The following is a 17934-nucleotide window of genomic DNA, read 5'->3' as shown; positions in this document are numbered from 1 at the left end:
GCGGCGGAGAATAAGAGCCGCTGCGGCCGCGCTTACGTCCGCCTGATCGCATTGCGTCTCACTAGAGCTAGCACACCGGTGAGTGGGAATGGGCGGAGGGTAAGGTGGAGGTGGAGTGCTCTGATGACGATATGAGGGTCCCGCTACGTCTTGATGCAGCACAAATCACTCCTCACATGCGCCCTGCTTTCCACGAGTGCGCCGAGCCAATCGCGGCCCCTCGACCCACTGTTCACCGCGCCCACGTGCCTGTATGGGCGCGCTCTGCACAGGTGCTTCTCCTCCGACTCGCTAAGTGGTGTTTGTTTGTTTGTTTTCGACTCTCTTCGTCGTCTTTAGCCGCCTCGTTACATGTGAGAACACTCAGGCAAATCCACAATCCCGGCAAGCGTACAAGCCCTCCGACGCACCCACGCTGCCTTCCTGTGCTTCCACTAGTGCAGTGACGCGTGTGGGTGTTTTTTTTTTTCGGCTGGATCAATACGAGCCAACAAAGCCACAACGAAGGAAGAGAGACTCAGGGCAGGTACACATGGAAAGAGACAACGAGAGACAAGACGGAGAGGAGAAGTCGAGAGGATTGGTGGAGAGGACGGATGAGGATTGTCAAAACGGCGATGGAGACGAGCAGCTAAAATCACCTGCGCAACACTAAACAAAAGATACGCCGAAGCGCTCCTGTATAGAAGTTGGCGCCACGGCTGCCGTGCGCACCGAGAATCGAGCATCCGACCAACTTGCGCGCTGTGCGCAGAAAAATGGGCTTGGGCTTGTGTCTTTCTCTGTGTAGGGGGGAAGGGGGTGGGGGGTGGCAGTTGTCGACGGCGAGCACAGAGGAGTCGAAAAGCGAGCGTGAGCCGCAGCAGATCGCAGCAGAGAAACACAAAGGAGTTTGAGGAAACCCACAAAGCAAGCAAAAATAATAGTCATAAACGAATCCCAAAGCGAGGAAGAGCGAGAGCTGAGGGAAAACCTGGGCACACCTGGGTGGGTAGGCGTCATCTTCGCGGGAGAGGGAGGGGCTCAAGCATGGATGGGGTGGGCAGACGCGTGTGCGCGCAAGCGCAGGTGGGTCTCGACCGCCGCAAGCCACCAAAAGAGGCATTCATTCGTGTCAAGCACAAGACGGGTATATCCCTTGATGCCCATCAGTGGCACTCCATTCATGTCAGCCACAGCGCAACCGGGTGGTGTCGAGGTGCCGCAGTCGGCAGATACTGCTGAATTTATTCCGCCGTTGCGGTCGTGCAATGCGGGTGCCGTTGGAAGCGATAGCGTTGAGTCGTAAGAAGGACAATCACGCGGCGTACTTCCCCACTGCGCCGCTTCAGCAGCGGTTAGATAGCGAGTGCTCGATGGCAACGAACCAACCAAGCCCAGCTCCGCCCTCGCCGCGTCTAGCGTCAGCGGCACCTCGCTGCTGGGGAGCAACACATACTGATGGCGCGACGGCGGCACTGCCACTGAACAACCCTGCGCGCTAGCCGCAGCCCCCTTCCCACAGGTGGTACCATTGTTTCCATCAGTTCCACACTCAGCACAGCCCATGGCATCCACATCATCACCAGCGCCGATGGAAGATGTTGCGACACCTGGGCAGACAGAGAAAAGTGGCCATGACGACGTGGCTGCAGCCCAGGTAGACTGACGTAGGTCACTAGCATACGGTTGCAGAGCATGCTTCATCTGAACATCAACGTCAGCGAAAGCGAGAGACCCTACGCAGACCACGTAGTCGTTCACATCGAGAACACAGTCATCCTCATGTTCGAGGCCAAAGTTTGCGATAGCCGCCGTCACATCCATGCCATAACTGATGGCTCTGTGTGCCACCTTGGCACTGTACACTTCAGTAGCGCACTGTTGCGCCTCGGGCGTAGGGTGGCATACGCTGCCATTCGCCAGCCGCACGCCTGCCCGGGGAGGCAGGGAAGGATGTGCGGCTCCGTCAATGTCATCAGCGGCAAAGACGTCCGATAACCCACCTGCAGAGGCGGCGAGTGTGTGGTTGCGCCAATCGCACGCTGACACACCCGGCCATCCGCCGTACAAGGAACTAGGAGCAGAAACTAATGTGCGGGCGTGCACAAGAGCGGGACGGAACCGCAACACACACACCACACCGGTGGCGTCTGAGAGCCACAAGAGATCATATGGCATCACAGTCGGTGCCACGGAGGATGTGACTGCCCCTGTGGCGGCGGCGACGCTCCCGTTGGAGAAGGCGTCAACACAGCGCACAATGCGACCACACACTACAACGCGGTGGCATGCGACTGAATCCAGTTGGATAGTGCCCTCGCCAAGGCGGGCGGAGCTGACGGCGTCACACAGACCGTGTCTGTCGCTGCCTACTTCGTCACCTCCTCCGCACGCCGCAGAGGCAATGCAGGTTGACGCTGATGAGAACGCATGGGTGTGCGGCTCTTGCGTGGCGTGGCAGTCGCAGTGCTTGCCGATTGCTGCGGCGCGGACATCAGCATGATTCATACCGAGAATCGCGCGGCAGAGTTGGCGAGCCGTGACAGGGCGAGGGGCCCGGCTGCATCCCCTAGTGCTGACGTTGCCGGGACAACACACCACTCGATGCATTGCTCGGTCCTTAAGGCCTGTCTGAGATTCATAGTCTAGGTGGTATGTGCCTGGAGGAGGCTGCGACGAGTGTTGGGGCAGACCAGAAGCAGTGTCAGCAAACGCTGGAGGCGTGCTGGAGAAAAGAAAGGCGGCGGAGCATCTCATGTGGAAGGAGAGTAAGAGCAAAAGGGGATGAGAGAAGGGAGGCAGTGGCTGGACTCACGCCGGTGAAAAGCCCTACGTATGCGCTATGGAACGCCCAAGATATGCCTCAATGCTAAGAGACAGACAGAGACAGAGACAGAGAGAGAGGGAAGGGAAAAGGAAAGGACGTTAGTGAGGTGAGAGGAAGGCACATGGGATGCACGGCAGCCGGCGCGTGTTGCGCATTCTTTTTGGGGGAGGGAAGAAGGGAGCACCGATACGGAAAAAGAGAACGGGTGCGGTGATTTGGGTGCTGGTGTGCGCGGCTGGAGGAACAACAATGTGTGTAGAGCTCATCTCTCGTGCCGGCGTCCCTGCCGAGGACCACCGCCATACAGAAAAACAGACGGCTGCACCGTTGGCCACACTGTAAGTGCTGCCGGGGCCGTCTCCTGCGCTACCACAGGCCCTTTCGTGTGGCCCGTTGTGTTGGCGCTTCCCTTCGCTCAGTCCTCTGCGTCAGCGATAATGATCATCGCGGCTAGTGGGGTAGTTACGCGTGTGCTTCGTGCCCGATAACCACAGCAGCACAAAATCGACAGAGGTGCCGGGGCAGGGGAAGTAACGGGCAACGAAGGGAGGATAAAACGAACGTGTGTGGAAAACAGAGCGAGTGAAAGACAGAATGGAAGGGAGAATCGTTTCCGCAATCCTCATGAAATCATGCCACAGACAAGTGTCTGCCACTGACTCAGTTTGGCAGCTCTGCACATCATTCCAGGTGTGTATGCGTGTGCGTGTGCGTGTGTGTGGCGGCTGTCTACCTGAGCTTGCAGTTGCTTTTCCTGCTTGGGTGATGTTCGTTTAGCTGTTGGTGGTGCAGAGCATCCTCTCATCGACACACCACGGCACCAGTGAGAAAGACTGAGAAACATAAAGTGCGCATCGGGAAACAGCACCGCCACAGAAAGCCATTAGCGTAACACCATAAACCCTTCAACCAACAGCAGCCACCACCACCCCTTCACGCCCAAGGAGTGTTGCGACATCACGCAAGAAAATGGCGAACCGTCATCAACAAGTAACACAGCTCAGAGGTGTCTTTATGCTACCATGCGGTGCTCACAGGGAGATGGAAAGGCGAGGCAAGGGAAAGCAAAAGGCAGACGTCAGAACACAACAATGAAGAGGTGCGATGCGAAGGAATTCATAGCATCCATCTGTGGGCTTTCAACATCACCTTTTGCCTTCACTTAAAAGTTACGGTGGTGTGGGTGATCATCGGTATCCCCGTCGACGGTGTAGCCCGGCGTCTCCAGGTACTTCGGCACGTGCGAGAGAGGCGTATCCATTCCAAGCGTCGACTTGGGGTTCGCCTGATACCACTCCTCCTTAAAAGGCTCCTGAATGACAACGTAGCGGAAGCATTCGCGGCCGCCGTAGCTCCAGATGAAGAGACGATAGGTGCCTACGAGCCCCACAATGGTGGCAATAGGCCATACCATGCAGATCGCGTAGATCTCGCAGCGCCGCATCCAACCTGGGAGTCCCATGACTTAGGTCTATGAGTGCACACCAAGAGACGAACCCGAGAGGTAGAAATAGCGGTAGTTGCACAGACGCACGCAATGAGAAGGAAAATGTGAAGCAGAAAGCAGGAGGTTCGAACCAAGAGAGGCTACGTCCAACTAGGTAAGCGGTGCGTGCTGCGCTCGGCTATGCATAATAGCTCTCGGAGCCCTGTCGAAAAGAGCAAGAGAAGACAGGGTTCCCTACAAGATAGAGTGCTGCGCGTTGACAGTGGAAGGACTTCCTCTACTGGCTCGGTTCTGTGTTAGATTTTTAAAAGTCTCGTACGTCTGTTGAAAAATGGTGGTACGTCGTGCCACGCGAGTTCAATAAGCGGCACACAGCCACAAACACACAGAGAAAGAAGGAATGGGCGTTGTTGCACCGCAGCTTTTTCGCTGTGCTGAGCGCACACATGCCCCCCTCTCCAACAGAAAGAAGAGCAAATCGCGAACAGAGTGAGTCGGAAGAATAGAGAGGAGGGGAAGTGGCCCAACTCATCTGAGTGAAGGCTGCAGAGTCGCTGTAGCTCTACATCTAGGCGAAATCCTACAATATCCTTCACCTTAATCTAGTGGACTTGTAGAGAATAAGTCGATGTTCCAACTAGCACCACAATGGCGGCAGGTTTTGGAGGGAAGCACAATGCAATACACTCTCTAGCATCAGGAGCCACGGAGGAAAACCCTGCACGCATCCTAGTTGTAGCTCACAAAGCACACCCATCAAGGGGCAGAGGGCATCCCTCGCGCGAAACCACCTGTCCACCAACTTGTCTATTTTTTTTTTCCACGAGCGTGCCCCGACTGGCTCTGCTTTGCCTTGAGCCGCTGTCGCAGAGAGAGCACGCGCACACACATCACAGGCACATAGAGAGACACACACCTCCCCTCGCCTGCACGATTGAAGGAAAGTGCAGGAGACTGTCCAGCCTCCGCGCTGTGCCTGTGCAGTAGTCTTCTACAGCGACATCGAGTCATTTGAGTGGCAACGCAGAGAGAGAGAGGGGAGAAAACTAAACAAAAAAGAGGAAACGATAAGAAGAGTGCATCGCCTTTGCCCCTCCCCCACTCCAAAAGGAGAAGTGACCACCGCAGAGCCAACCAACAGAGCAGCCGCAGACACACTCCTCCACGGAGAGAGTGGGAAAAGAGGTGCAGTGGGCGGGGGACGCTGCCATGGGAGGGCGTCCTCCTTTTTTCTTCGCTTTTTCGGAACGATACTCGACCCCCCCCCCTCCCTCCGCCTCCGCCTCCGCCCATTTCGCAAGGAGCGAGTGCCCCATAAAAGCACCGACACGGGTGGCCTGATGCACAGAGAAAGAGAGAGGCCGAGCTAAAGCACAAGAATGACAAAAGACAGAGTAAGGAGACGGAGACTCCGCTAGGAAAATGTCGTCATACTACGCAAAAGTGAGCGAGCGTAAGAGCTTAAACTGTGGCCACAAGCGCAAGAGAAAAAAGGAAGCGAGAAAACAGCCACACTATGTCGCGCCACATGCACGCGGGCTTGAAGGTGCTTACTATCCCATGTCCTGGGGCAGAGCAGCACCTTCTACTGCTCGCACGAGAAAAAAGCTAGTACTACCATCCTTGGGAAGGCTACAAAGCCGAGGTGTCGACGAGCTTTGTGTTCGCCATACTAGAGAAACGAATATAGGGAGACACATTCGCGAAGCACAGAGCACGAAAGACAACAGAGAGAGAACCGCAAGTGGGTGAAGGCGGAAGAAGAGCAAACAAAATGCACATATCGCTCTTCACCAGACAAGAGCCGACGGTGGCGGGGAGATGCGCAGCAGAGCTCACCAGCATCGCACACGCACTATGGGGGAAGAAGAAATGAAGAGGGCATGGAGACTGCTCGGAATCTGCAAACGACTTCACGGCGATGTGCCAAGAAGTAGCAACCCCCGTACACCGAGTACTGTTGACTCCTACTCCCTGCACTTCCGTCTCCAACTCACAATCGAGTAGCCCAAGGCATAAGAGCTGCCCCAGTGGTGCCCCATTGGCGCCAAAAGACAATCGCTCTGGGGTGAAAAATATCCTGCTGTTCTGCCAATTCCTTTTCCCTTTGTTTTTTTTTTGCGGGAGAGCGAGGGGGTGTCCGTGTCATGGCCGCGCACAGGCATACATGCCCACTCAGGCGTGCGTGTTGACTTTGGCAGGAACGACTCCCTTTCGGGAGGGGGCTGCGTGCGGCTCACCGGCCAGCCTCTGTGCACGCTCAGCCATGGGGGAAGACTACAACAGGCGAAACAGTCACAAAACTGCGTGCGAGAGTGAGGGGAATACGCGGATGCAGTCGACAACCATACAACAAGTGAAAAGACTGAGACTCATTGCATCATGGAGAATGACTTCAGTAGTTGTGCTTGAGACATAACAGAAAAAGGGGGCCAGCTGGTTCGTCAGCAACCCAACAGACAGTCCTGAGCACTGCGGCAGCACGAAAAAGCTCGTGCCGACAAGAGAACTCGTCCTCAGGCGACTCCGCTTCTCCACCACGACGCGCCTGTTCTTGGTTCGTTGCTGTGACAGCAGCCTTCGCTCTATAAAAGCTCCGCTGCAAAGATGTGCGCAATCAAGGCGACACCGAACCCCGTAGCCTCATCGCGGGTCGCCGGCGCAGCCAGGTCCACGTGCACCCACTCGCCATTGTAGTCTTTGGCCAGATTGTTGCCAATAAACTGCCCGGCACAACTCACCTGTGCATTGCTACGACTCTTCACGCTATTCTTGTAGTCGGCCACGGCGCTGTAAAACTCGGGGTTGTGAAATTCAGGGCAGTATACGACCGGAAAACACAAGTCGCCGCACACCTTGCCAGAGGCGACAAAGCGCTTTTCGCTGGCATCTGTGTTGGCGTAGATGGCAGCGTGGTGCTGCCCAGTCGCAATGCCTTGCGCACCAGTCAGGGTCGCCATGTCCACAATGATGCTAGGCGTGTAGCTCAGCTCCTTGGAGGCATGGTAGACACCATCCGCGAGAACAAGGCGTCCCTCGGCGTCGGTGTTGTTGATCTCGACGGTGACGCCGGACTTCATGCGCAGGATGTCGTCGTTGCGCTGCGAGCAAGGGCCCACGGCGTTGTCAGCGAGACACAAGATGCTCGTCGCCTCAATCGGGGCATGCAGCATTGCCAAGCACAGCAGACCGCAGAACACAGCTGCCGCACCTCCCATGTCGTGCTTCATTGTACACATGCCGTCGCGCGACTTGATTGCAAGACCGCCCGTGTCGTACACGATGCCTTTGCCCACGAACGCTACTCGATCCTTGGGCGAAATGCAAGCCCTTGGCTTGTACGACAGCGTCACGAGGTGCGGAGGGTACTCAGCGGCCTTCCCTGTACCATACAGACCGCCGTACCCACGCTCGCGGAGCTCCTCCCCAGCCATCACGTCGGTGACCACATCGCTGCCGGCGGCCTTCAGCTTGTCGATCCACCGCATAGCGATCTCAGTGAATGTCACCGTGTCCAGCAGGTTCGTCGGCGCGTTCACCAGCCGCTGGCACAGCTGCACGCACTGCGCAATCACAGCAAGCGACGCTGTCTTGCCAGACAGCATCACCACGCGCACCGGGCGGCCAGCATTGAGGTAGCTCTTCTCCGCGCGTCCGCGCTTCGCAGTGAACGACTGGTTGCACGACCGCGCAATCGCGGTCGCTACGCTCACTTCCTGACCCCTGCCCAGATAGTAGATGTCCAGCCCAGCCTCAACGTCCGCCGCGGGGCACTCCGCCATCGCATGCTTCACAATCTCGCTCACTTGGTCCGGCCGCGATGGGCAGTTGTGGCGCGACGCAACAGACGGCACCTTGCCAATCAGCAGCCTCACCGTCGTCGTCACCTTCACCACGTGCGCACGCGACTCTGGAGCCGTCGCCGCAGCAGCACACGCCGCCGCATCATAGTACGGACACACCGCAGTCGCAGAGGTCTCCTTCAACTGTGCATCCGTGCCCAGCACAAGCATTGTCTGCACCCGCCCCGCCTTTGCAGTCAGTTCGTGGCCTTTCTCTACCGTGTAGAACGTCACATTGCTCTCGAAGTTCACACAGCTATCCACGAAGGCAGACACGTTCGCCTCCTCGCGCGCCGACTCAGAGCGCACGCGCTTGTAGGTGCTCATTTCTCAAGTCACCTCCTCGCTACGATTAGCCCAGCTGCTACGACTCTCTGGTGACTACAAACGAAGCAGTACGTGAAAAGGCCCCGAGAGAACAGGTGGCGTGAGATGAGAAGGGCGCTTGATGGGCACGCGCGAAGGAATGCGGAGCACGGACTTGCTAGCGATAAACAGAGGAAGAAGAACACGAGCGAGTAGGCGTTGCCGGTTGGGTGACAAATTATTTGGAAACACGAAAACGCCTTTTCTTTGTGGGACTCTTTCATTTTGTTTGTTTGTTTGCGGAAGAGGAAGTCGCTCCATGAGGCGCATGGCAGCACCTCACCATTGTACGCGCACGCGTGACACGAGGGTTGGAGAGAGGAGGAGAGAGAGAGGGGGGGAGGGAGGGACTAGAGGAGTTCACTGCTATTGGCGGAGAGTAGGCGCCATAGGACTCGGTCAAGTGAACACGCGGTGAACTCAACGGCAAGACCTATGTGAATTCCAGCAATCATATCCACCTCACGAGCTCTGGCTACACGTGATGAGAAGAAGCTGAGAAAGATGCACGAGGGGTGAGCCTTTCCCAGCGTTGTCGCATTTTTCAAATCGGTGAGTTCTTCGCCACTGCTGTGGACACTAGCAGCAGACATGAACAGCAAAACCCGCGAGGAAACAGTAAAGGAGGCGAAAACAAGTGGAAAAAAACTCGTGTGCTGAGACAGGCAGAAGCATGCAAAGATGCGATAGCGCAGTGATGGAGGAAGCGGTGGATCCATAGAGGAGCACCTCGACAGAATCCTTTGCCGGCACATCTCTGACAGCAGTGACACATAAGTTCTTTCCCGTGCCGCCTGCGCATGATAGCGCTTGACGCACACTTTTCCTGTTATCCCTGTTTTGGCTTGTTAGGAGAGGGGGTCTCGAAGGACATGACTGAAGAGACATGCATGTCTCGGATGTCTCTTGATGTGCGGCGACGGAGAACAGCAGGAAATGAGGCGCTCACACATGAGTAACGAATAGCATGATGGGAAACTAAAAGACATCGGTACGACTATCACCACCAACAGGAGGTGGGGGGGCGCGTGTTCGTCTATTACCTACCCCCTTCCTCCCTCCCTTTCACGCTGTGTCGATGCGAGCCAGCACATCCAGCAAGCGATCGAGCACTGAACAGCTGTTAACAGTGGATGATGCCCGCCCCTGGTAGCAAGCGCCCAACTCCTGCAGTACACACACCAGCTGTGACTCCACCTCAGCAGAGATGTAGAAGCGCTGTTCTGTCTTCCAGCGCCGAATGCACTCGGTAATTTCAAGCGGGCACGTAGTGCTGAAATTGCGCAGCAGCGGCACGTAGGCACTCTCGTCCTCCCCAGCTTTTGAAGACGATGTCTGAGAGTGGCGGGCGGTGCGGGCAGTCCGCAGTGCCCGATCGCTCCTGGCAAGCACGCGCTCCAAGCTGTTGAGGTTATCGCTGATGCTGGTAAAATGCATGTGGCGATCCAACGCCGCTGCCTCTTGGTCGGACTGAGCTGCGGGGTGCTTCAGCTCCATCTCAAGCAATGTCGCAGGGTCCTCACAGCTCTGTATGAGCTCGCTGCACTTGCATCCGGGAAACTCCTCCACAACGTGACGGACAGAGTCGAGAACAGCTTCGTAAAAGTCCTGAACGCCACGGCTAGCACCACTGCTACTCGTGCCCCACGACGAGGCCGCCTGATGACAGTGGAAGGACAGGAACACACTGTGGTGTACCAGCCGCACAAGCACGCGGCAGTTGTCGTCTTCGCAGTTATCGCTCTGCTCCTCCTCCTTGTACACCAACCACGCCGCATTAAACCACAGTCCATCCCGCAGTCGCAGTGAGCCTTCGGCGGAGGTCTGAATGAAATACGTTGAGAATCGAGGCAGCACAAACGACTTATGAGCGCATTCCGCAACGTAGGAGTCAAAGGGGCCATGCGCGACCGAAAGCTGCCCTCTAATAACACCTCGACCACGCCCCACGTCTGTCTTCCACCGCAGCATCGGTCTATCCCAGATCTCCGACTGCACTGGACCGAGGTAGATCTTCGCCGAGGCCGTGGCCAGGCGGCATATGAGCTTCGGGAAGAAGTTGCGTGGCACCATGCCCAGCGTGAACATGTAGAACGGACCGGAGAGGAAGCACGGGAAAAGCCACGTGACTCCAGCAGATACGGGAGTGTGGCAACTGAGCGGGTACACAACAAAGCTCTCTGTCTCCAGGACCATGTCGTCCTGGTTGCAGTCGTCGTTCCCCTGCACAGCGCCTCCTGGCTGCTGCGAGGCGGCAGACACGGGTAGACTCCGTGATCCCCTCACGAAATCCTGAGGAGGAGGTGTAGCAGCGCGTACCGTCGTGCCAGATGGGCTGAACAGCAGCTTATGCCCGAGAATGATAAGGTCGCACAGCACCAGGAGTTCGAGTACACCAGCCAGCGGTACGCTGTAGCATGCGTCGGTCAAAGATGGGTCTCGGCCAGCGACGGCGATGTTGTCTGCTCTCCTCAGGGCACCCTTGCCTATCCCCAGGTCGCCGCCGCTGCTGCCGGCAGCTTCTTCACCGTCGCGTGGTTTGAAATGGAGCTCAAGCATGGTCACGAGCACTGGCAGCGACAAGACGCCGTAGCGAAGTAGCTGCGCCGTCTCCATAGTCGCCACTTTCACTGCGGCAATGATACGCTGCGCCTCTGGGGTGAGCAAAGGGCGTAGTGCCGCCTCTCTTCCAGTCAGGGGCGCCCTCCTTCCCTGGACCGTGGCAGCAACCATCGTCGCGGAATCCTCTCTACTGAGCCCGTTAGGCTCCGCTTCGGCGACCAGCACGCCACACGCCAGCGTTGTCAGCACACGGCAGAGCCACAGAACATCAAGAATCACGTGCTCCCGTAGTGGTGTGCTTCGAAAGCGGTGCGCCAGCACGCCCCAGTCGGCGAGCAGATGCACGTGGTGGCGCAGGGTGTCTCTCGCGAGGGAGGAGTCCGTGGCTTCGACAGCGTCGTACTGCGTACTGACAGCCATTGCCAGCGCCTTGAAGTCGCGCAGAGAGAGGCACCACCTCCCACATTCTCGCAGAAGACCCACCTGGCGACCGAGCTCCATGCACCGTGCGGGCACGAGTCCGCCGGCGAAATCCACATCCGCTCGGCAACGGTCGCGCGCCAGGTCTACAAGCCACTGCAACCAGTCAGAAAACGTCGCCACCGCCCGATACCCAGTCGCGTACACTTGGCGGTGCACGTTGTCAACCGCGAATCGGCCCACCACGGTCGGTCGAAGCTGCGGATACGGCTGCAACATCTGGATCAGGCTCACCACCTGCAGCTCCACCTCCTCCATCTGAGTTTGTAGTATCGCCTGCTGCGTGGTGGAAAGACGGCGAGAGAAGAAGCTGCGGCTGCTGCCGCCCTTGCCACCGGCGGCGCTGCTCTGGTGCGCGTGTGTGCCAACCAGCACCAACGACACCGTATAACTGTCCGTGCGGCACAAAATATCCTCGACAAAGCCGCGCAAGGCCATGAGCGACGGCCCACCATGCAGCGGGAAGCACAACAAGTACACCACCCGGTGGGATGGCAGTTGGTCCAGCAGCGGGCTGAAGCATGGAGTTCCGCCAAGCTCATGCATGTGAAGACTCATCGGTGTCGTGCCGGTGGTGGTCAGCGTGGTGGTGTGAATGCCGATCGTGGCATGTGCCTCTTCTGAGGTGGATGAATTGCTGTCGGCATTGACGCCGGCGTAGGCGAGCCCACTGCTCATTAATGTGGAGAAGGCAGACTGCAGCCATGACGCGCTCTGCGTCTGCAAATTCCGCACAAGGCTACTCTTGCCGCTGCCAGAAGGACCGAGGAGGACGAGATTGTAGCGACCCACAAAGCGTGGTGGGGGCTCGCTGCGGTACGCGTTCGACAAGAGGTGAGTGCGCATCGACTGCAAATCCAACAAGGGCAACGCAGATTTGGGGTTCAGGTGCACCGTCTGCGGGTCTCGCTTGATCGGCGCTCGCGTCCTCACAACTGAAGCGGCGGCCGGCGGTGGTTGGCTTTGAAAAGGGGCCGAGAGGCGGAGCGCCTTAATGCCCTCCTCCACCAAAGGGCACACAGTCGAGTGGTCGGCCGAGTCTGAGAGCGCCACAGAAGTTGACGCGCCTTCAGCGTCGGTACGGGTGGCATCGAGTAGCACACCAGACGCTGAGGGATGCTGCTGGAGTGAGGGTGTTGATAACCGGTTCGCTGGGAGCGCCTTGCCGAGAGCTAGGATAGGAATGAAAGGTCTAGACGGTGGCTGCAGTGCCGCGAGTGCGGTGCTAATGCCAGCCGTAGGACTGTTTTGTCGCCCGCCAAAGGCCTCCTGATTGGGCTTTTCCTTGCCAGCGGAACTCGCACACTCGTCCTCGTCGCCGCAGGCTGATTGTGGGGAATCCTTGTGGACCGGCAACGCCGCTCTCACATTATGGCCCTCAAGCTCATAGCCGTCTCCAGGCGCACCATCTGCCACGTGCAGCTCCTCATGGTCGCCCACCTCATTCGATTGCCTCTCAGAGGTGGTGGTAAAAACTTGTAGCGACTTCAGCGCTTCCTTTTGCGTGCAGTCTGCAGATCCACGGGAAGCTGCCGCCGAGCCCATGCCACGATCGCTCTCCGCCCAATCGACACTCGGGTCTCCACTGTCACCGTACGCTGCCTTTTCCGTGCAAACGGTTCGTCGTCCACGTGCAGCCACTGGGGGCTCTGCAGGGTCCATGTACTTGAGCTGGATGTGGGCGGCGCCCATATCCAGCACGTCTCCGCTCTGCAGGAGGAGTGTGCCACCGTCCTTGACGACAAACAGTCCTTGGTACATGGGGCGCATAACGTACGTGTCGCACCCTGCACAGCCCCTCAGCGTCGTTGTGGAGGTGGTCGTCGCGGCAGTGTCCGTCGCCTTGATGCGCTCAAGGATGCAGTGCGGTCCACCAACACCATCGCTGAGCTCCCTCGGCAGCCGTACATATCGCGCGCCGGTATCTTCATTGGAGGTCGCCTCATTTGCATCGGTGTCAGAGTCAGCATGATGCGATGGCAACACAAGGGATGAGTCAAACGACGCCGACTGACTGTCTACCCCATCACCTTCCTTACCCGTCGCATCGGATGGCGACGCTACAGTGCCAGCCTCGTCATGCCTTTTAGGCGGAAACACCCCCACGAGCGTCTCGCCGTACCCAAGATGTGCGACAACCCAATCACCTGCTCCGTCCATGTTTAACAGGTACGGGTCCTCGCGACACAATCGCATCGTTGCAGTCACTGAGCCGGCGGCACTAGTCGCGGCGTCCTTCGTTGTTGCCGCTGCAGCAGTCCGCACCACCTCCTGCTCCTCGTGGCGCTTCACAAGCTGGGTAACGTACGCGTTGCGCTCTGCCTCGGAAGTGGAGATTTGTCGAATCATCTCCTCCGCACGGCGTAACTCCGAAACGAGCGCTGCAACGAACTCTGTGCGGGACTCGACAGGACTCTCCACCACTGGCGACACTGTCTCTGGCATCCCTCCGGCCCCCTCCGCGTGGGCTTTGAAGCCGGCGTGCGTCACCTGTACCTCCGCATCGCCATCAAAGACAGATCTGGACTCCATATCGGCTGCCGGGAAATGTGCTCTGCTCGACTCCAAGCTTCCCATCTTGTCCTCATTAGTCGAGTTATCCAGGGCAGCGTTAGCGTCACCGCCTCGCACGGTTGAGGGCTGAAGAGATGACTCGCTGTCCGGAAGCACGGCAGGCGCTGCTGCAACTGTCGCCATCACAGTGGAGGAGCGCTGTGCTTCGGCGTTGAGCAGCAAGCGAATTTGCTCGCGTAGCCGCGTCACCTCCTCCTCCAGCTCTCGTATTCGCCTGTCACCAGCTGTTTCATTCACAAACGCCTTCATCACGATTGCTTTGGCCCGATCTGCATACCTCAGCGTGCTGAGCGACTCGTCGTAGCTGTCTGCGCTGGGGCTAACGGTGGCAATCATGAACGTTTTGCTGTTGCCACCCAGGGACTCTTTCAAGAGAAAGGTGAGTGTCGAGTCACGATAGGGTATGTGCCGCTTCGATGCAGCAGTAGACTTCATTGACGACAACCTGGTGGAGCTGCTGGCGGTGGCGGTGGACTGCGCAGCTAAGGCGTTGATAACAATGCCGAGTGTTGTGAGCGACTTGTTGACCTGTGCGCCCTCCTTAAGGGTTTCGCCCTCAGCCCCGGTCGCCTTGGCTCGCTCGCTGCCAGCAAGATCCACCAAGTTGATCTTGGCACCCAGTTGTCTCGTCGTCGTCGCCGCGGTCATGGACGTGGCCTCTATAACAGCGACACCATTGCCGCCCTCACCCGACGAGATGACGCGTGTGCACTTCTGTAGCAACTGAAGCGTAAAAATGGCATGCGAGCGGCTCGACGTCTCGTTCATGCGTGTCGATGCCATGTGCCGGCGCTGATTTCCTCGTGCCATGAGCCGCAGCACCTGCTCTTCCGTCGTCACGGACATCTCGGCGAGTCCTTCGACAAAAACACCGAGGGTGGGATGCTCGCGCACTCGCAGTGCAGCGTCCGCCGAGTCACTCGCCTGAAGTAAGGTGAGACGACGCACAGACGCCGAGAGTGTTTGTGGCGAGGAGGAGCTATGATCCTCGCTGCTGCCTGCCAGCATCCTGGCATCGTGTACCTCGTTCAGGAGGGAACGTACACGCTCCCGGTAGATTTCCAGGTAACTGACGTAGACACTAAAGTCTACCTTCTCCTCGCTCGCCACAGCCGCTATCTTTCTCTTCTCCATCTCGAGAAACACCTCACGGCACAGACGCGGTATAATGCCTGGTGCGTCGTCCATGGATGTGCCGCCGTCGGGCCCCATCATACAGTAGGTCTTCCCACTACCCGTCTGGCCATAGGCGAAAATGCACGTGTGGTAGCCGCAGAAGCTAGACCTTAATACCGGTCTACCGATCTGCTCGTACACCTGCTCTTGAGTGGCGTTTACTGGGTAGACATGATCAAAAGTGAAGCGGTGGTGGCGGGTACCGCGCAGATGCGGGTTTACGGCTATCAGCGCATCCACCCCCTGCTCCGATTCCCCAGGAGGCAGGATGTAGAGAGTGTTGTACGCTGCGAGTGCAGCGATACAGCTCCCGGCATTCAACTTCGTCTCGCGTGAGTTGAGTGGCCGCACGCGGACACTCACAGTGATGCGTCCCTCCTCGTAGTTGGTGTTTTGCTCAGCGCTATGATCTATCGAGCCTGCTGCTGATTCGGCCCAGGTCGACTCTGCTTCATGAAAAGGAGTCTCCGAGCTCTCAGTCATTTCTTAAAATATGACCTCTTTCGCGATCGCTGTGTCCCCATGAGACCCGTCACGAGTCGAAAGAGACTAAAGAGAAGATAAACAAAGGTCTCAAAGTGGCTGTCAAGCTTGATCGTGTGAAGAAACACGCGTGCCCCCACGTCGGCTCGCGTGCGCGCGAGGGAGGGGTATGAAGGGAGGCGAGGAGGGTAGCGGTGTAGTGCCTGATAAGGACACGACGAGGAGTCGAGGCAAACGAACGTGGATGTGCCGTGAAGCAGATTGCGGGGCAAGAGAAAACTGCAATGGAAAGCACCCAAACAGACTCTTCGCCTACTTCACCACGCGTCGCCGCTGCGTGATGGAGTTGTCGCCTCCTGGAAGGTGGAGGGATAGTCAGTTGAAAGAGAAAAGCACGACCTCAATGAAAAAGGCCCCTGCGATGGTGCACAAGAATTACAGTGCGAGTGGAGGAAGAGACGCAAGAGCTCTGAACAGTCCTTCCTCAAGTGTCAAAACACCAGCACGAAAAGGTCAATTGGTAAGCCTCCGCCCCAACGCTAAGTCTTCCTTCACTCGCCAGTGTGAGGGCACGCGATACGCAGTCACTACAATGCTGACTTGAGAGTACCACGCCGTACGAACAGCGAGGACCGTTTGTAATGCACGCGTGTAGGGAGCGAGGGGAAACTCTGCTATGCTAGCGTGAGAAGGCGACCCACCTGCGCTGCGCAGCTGTGGGAGAGAGGGAGTGGGGGAATCAGAGGAAGAAATGCGTGGAGGAGTGGAGCAGATCACAGAAGGTAAGACGCATAGTGCAGCGTTCTCTCGTGCCGTAAGGATTATATAGAAAGGAAAAGCAGCAAGCTGCAAGTGTATAGGAGATGTGCTCCGAAGAGGAGAGGAAGAGAGGGGTGTGAGTTGTGCGTGTGCATGTGTGTGTGTGTGTGTGTGTGTTGAAGTGGAAATGGCGGAGTGAGAGAGGGGTGGGGGGGACAGGGAGGAGGAGAGTCAAAACGCTGAACGTGCACTTAAGAGGATAAAGTTGCATACAGAGGCAGACACGTTAAATGCGCAAGAAGTACAGCAGAAAAGTCGCACCACCATATCAGAGGCCCTCAAAAGTTAAGGAAGGGCCGTCATCCCAGGCATTGTAAGAATACTGAGCCCCCCTCCCTCCGCTCAGACGGCGCTCAGCTTGCGCTACGCCCACAACACCCGCAAGTGCGCGGCGCAGGAAGCCAGCATCACAGTTCCAATGGAGTCGGGAAGACAGGAGAAACAGAGAAGGACCCAAAGCCACAGTCACTGCCAAAAGACAACATTACCGTCTTCAGCTCCTCTCTTCTGTAGTTCTGTGGGTCATATGGGGGGGGGGGGGGAATGCGCCTGGGAAGATGAGGCATGAAGAACGTCGACCTGTGCTCATCTCTTGCGACGGGGACAGGAACTCATCTCATGCGCTTGCATTGTGGCAGAAGGATCTGCCGCAATGCTCCACTCCTCCTTTCCGACGTTTCAGCTTTCTCCTGCGACTCTTTGGCCTTTGGTTGCTGTGTGCCTCCGAGTGTCGTTAGTTAGTACATCCGTCGCCCCCCAACTTCCTCCTCTCCCTGATCCCTTTACAAAGAGCCTCCACCACACGGAGGGGAAATTGGGGGCCCCCGAAAGAAGGCGATGCGCGAGGTAGTGCACACGTTGTGCGGCAGATCAAGAAATCACTCAAATAACTGGACACACGCTGGCGGCGACAGTGCAGTGGCGCTTGGTTTATGGCTTACATCTCACACGCCGAGCACGAGCGGGATGAGAACACCAGAGATGAGAGAGATGTGCACAGCGTCGACAGCGCTCTACACAGAAATTCGCCGCCGACAAGGAACGTCCCCAATCAAGATTCCACCCTCCGTGCAGCGGCCTCTGCACCTCCAACAGACCACGCGTGTCAGGCCTGAAGTCATGAGATGCCCAGTGACACACAGAGATACTATCCGGTCATTCAAATCAGTGACGCGGTTTCCCCAAACCGAAAAGTTGCGCTACCAGCAATCCTTCACAACGATCTATCCGAGCTGGTTGAAGGAAGTGGACGTGCAACGTGGAACTAGCGCGGAAAATATCAAGCTTTGCAGCACTGCACACAGGCACGCGGTGCTGAGTGGTGTGCACAATGTGACCGTGTCTACAGCCCGTGACACGAAGGGGAAGCGGAGACT

General features: G+C 57.4%; 4 protein-coding genes across 4 annotated transcripts; all 4 read right to left on the bottom strand.

The window, feature by feature from the left end:
* Positions 1 to 1023: 1023 nt before the first annotated feature.
* On the bottom strand, positions 1024 to 2739 carry LPMP_332700 (hypothetical protein; the record flags this gene model as incomplete). The annotated part of the gene is made up of 1 exon (XM_010704059.1): positions 1024 to 2739. One exon carries the CDS (start codon positions 2737 to 2739, stop codon positions 1024 to 1026), a length of 1716 nt encoding a protein of 571 aa, XP_010702361.1.
* A 1232-nt stretch (positions 2740 to 3971) lies between these two features.
* On the bottom strand, positions 3972 to 4271 carry LPMP_332690 (hypothetical protein; the record flags this gene model as incomplete). Its single annotated transcript, XM_010704058.1, has 1 exon — positions 3972 to 4271. The coding sequence occupies one exon, from the start codon at positions 4269 to 4271 to the stop codon at positions 3972 to 3974; it is 300 nt and encodes a 99-aa protein (XP_010702360.1).
* Positions 4272 to 6841: 2570 nt separating this feature from the next.
* Positions 6842 to 8425, bottom strand: LPMP_332680 (aminopeptidase, putative; the record flags this gene model as incomplete). The annotated part of the gene is made up of 1 exon (XM_010704057.1): positions 6842 to 8425. One exon carries the CDS (start codon positions 8423 to 8425, stop codon positions 6842 to 6844), a length of 1584 nt encoding a protein of 527 aa, XP_010702359.1.
* A 1104-nt stretch (positions 8426 to 9529) lies between these two features.
* Positions 9530 to 15739, bottom strand: LPMP_332670 (Unc104-like kinesin, putative; the record flags this gene model as incomplete). Its single annotated transcript, XM_010704056.1, has 1 exon — positions 9530 to 15739. The coding sequence occupies one exon, from the start codon at positions 15737 to 15739 to the stop codon at positions 9530 to 9532; it is 6210 nt and encodes a 2069-aa protein (XP_010702358.1).
* Between the last annotated feature and the right edge of the window lie 2195 nt (positions 15740 to 17934).

Source organism: Leishmania panamensis, assembly GCF_000755165.1.
Source record: "Leishmania panamensis strain MHOM/PA/94/PSC-1 chromosome 33 sequence".
NCBI classification, from domain to species: domain Eukaryota; phylum Euglenozoa; class Kinetoplastea; order Trypanosomatida; family Trypanosomatidae; genus Leishmania; species Leishmania panamensis.
This window is presented reverse-complemented; position numbering and strand designations above follow the sequence as displayed.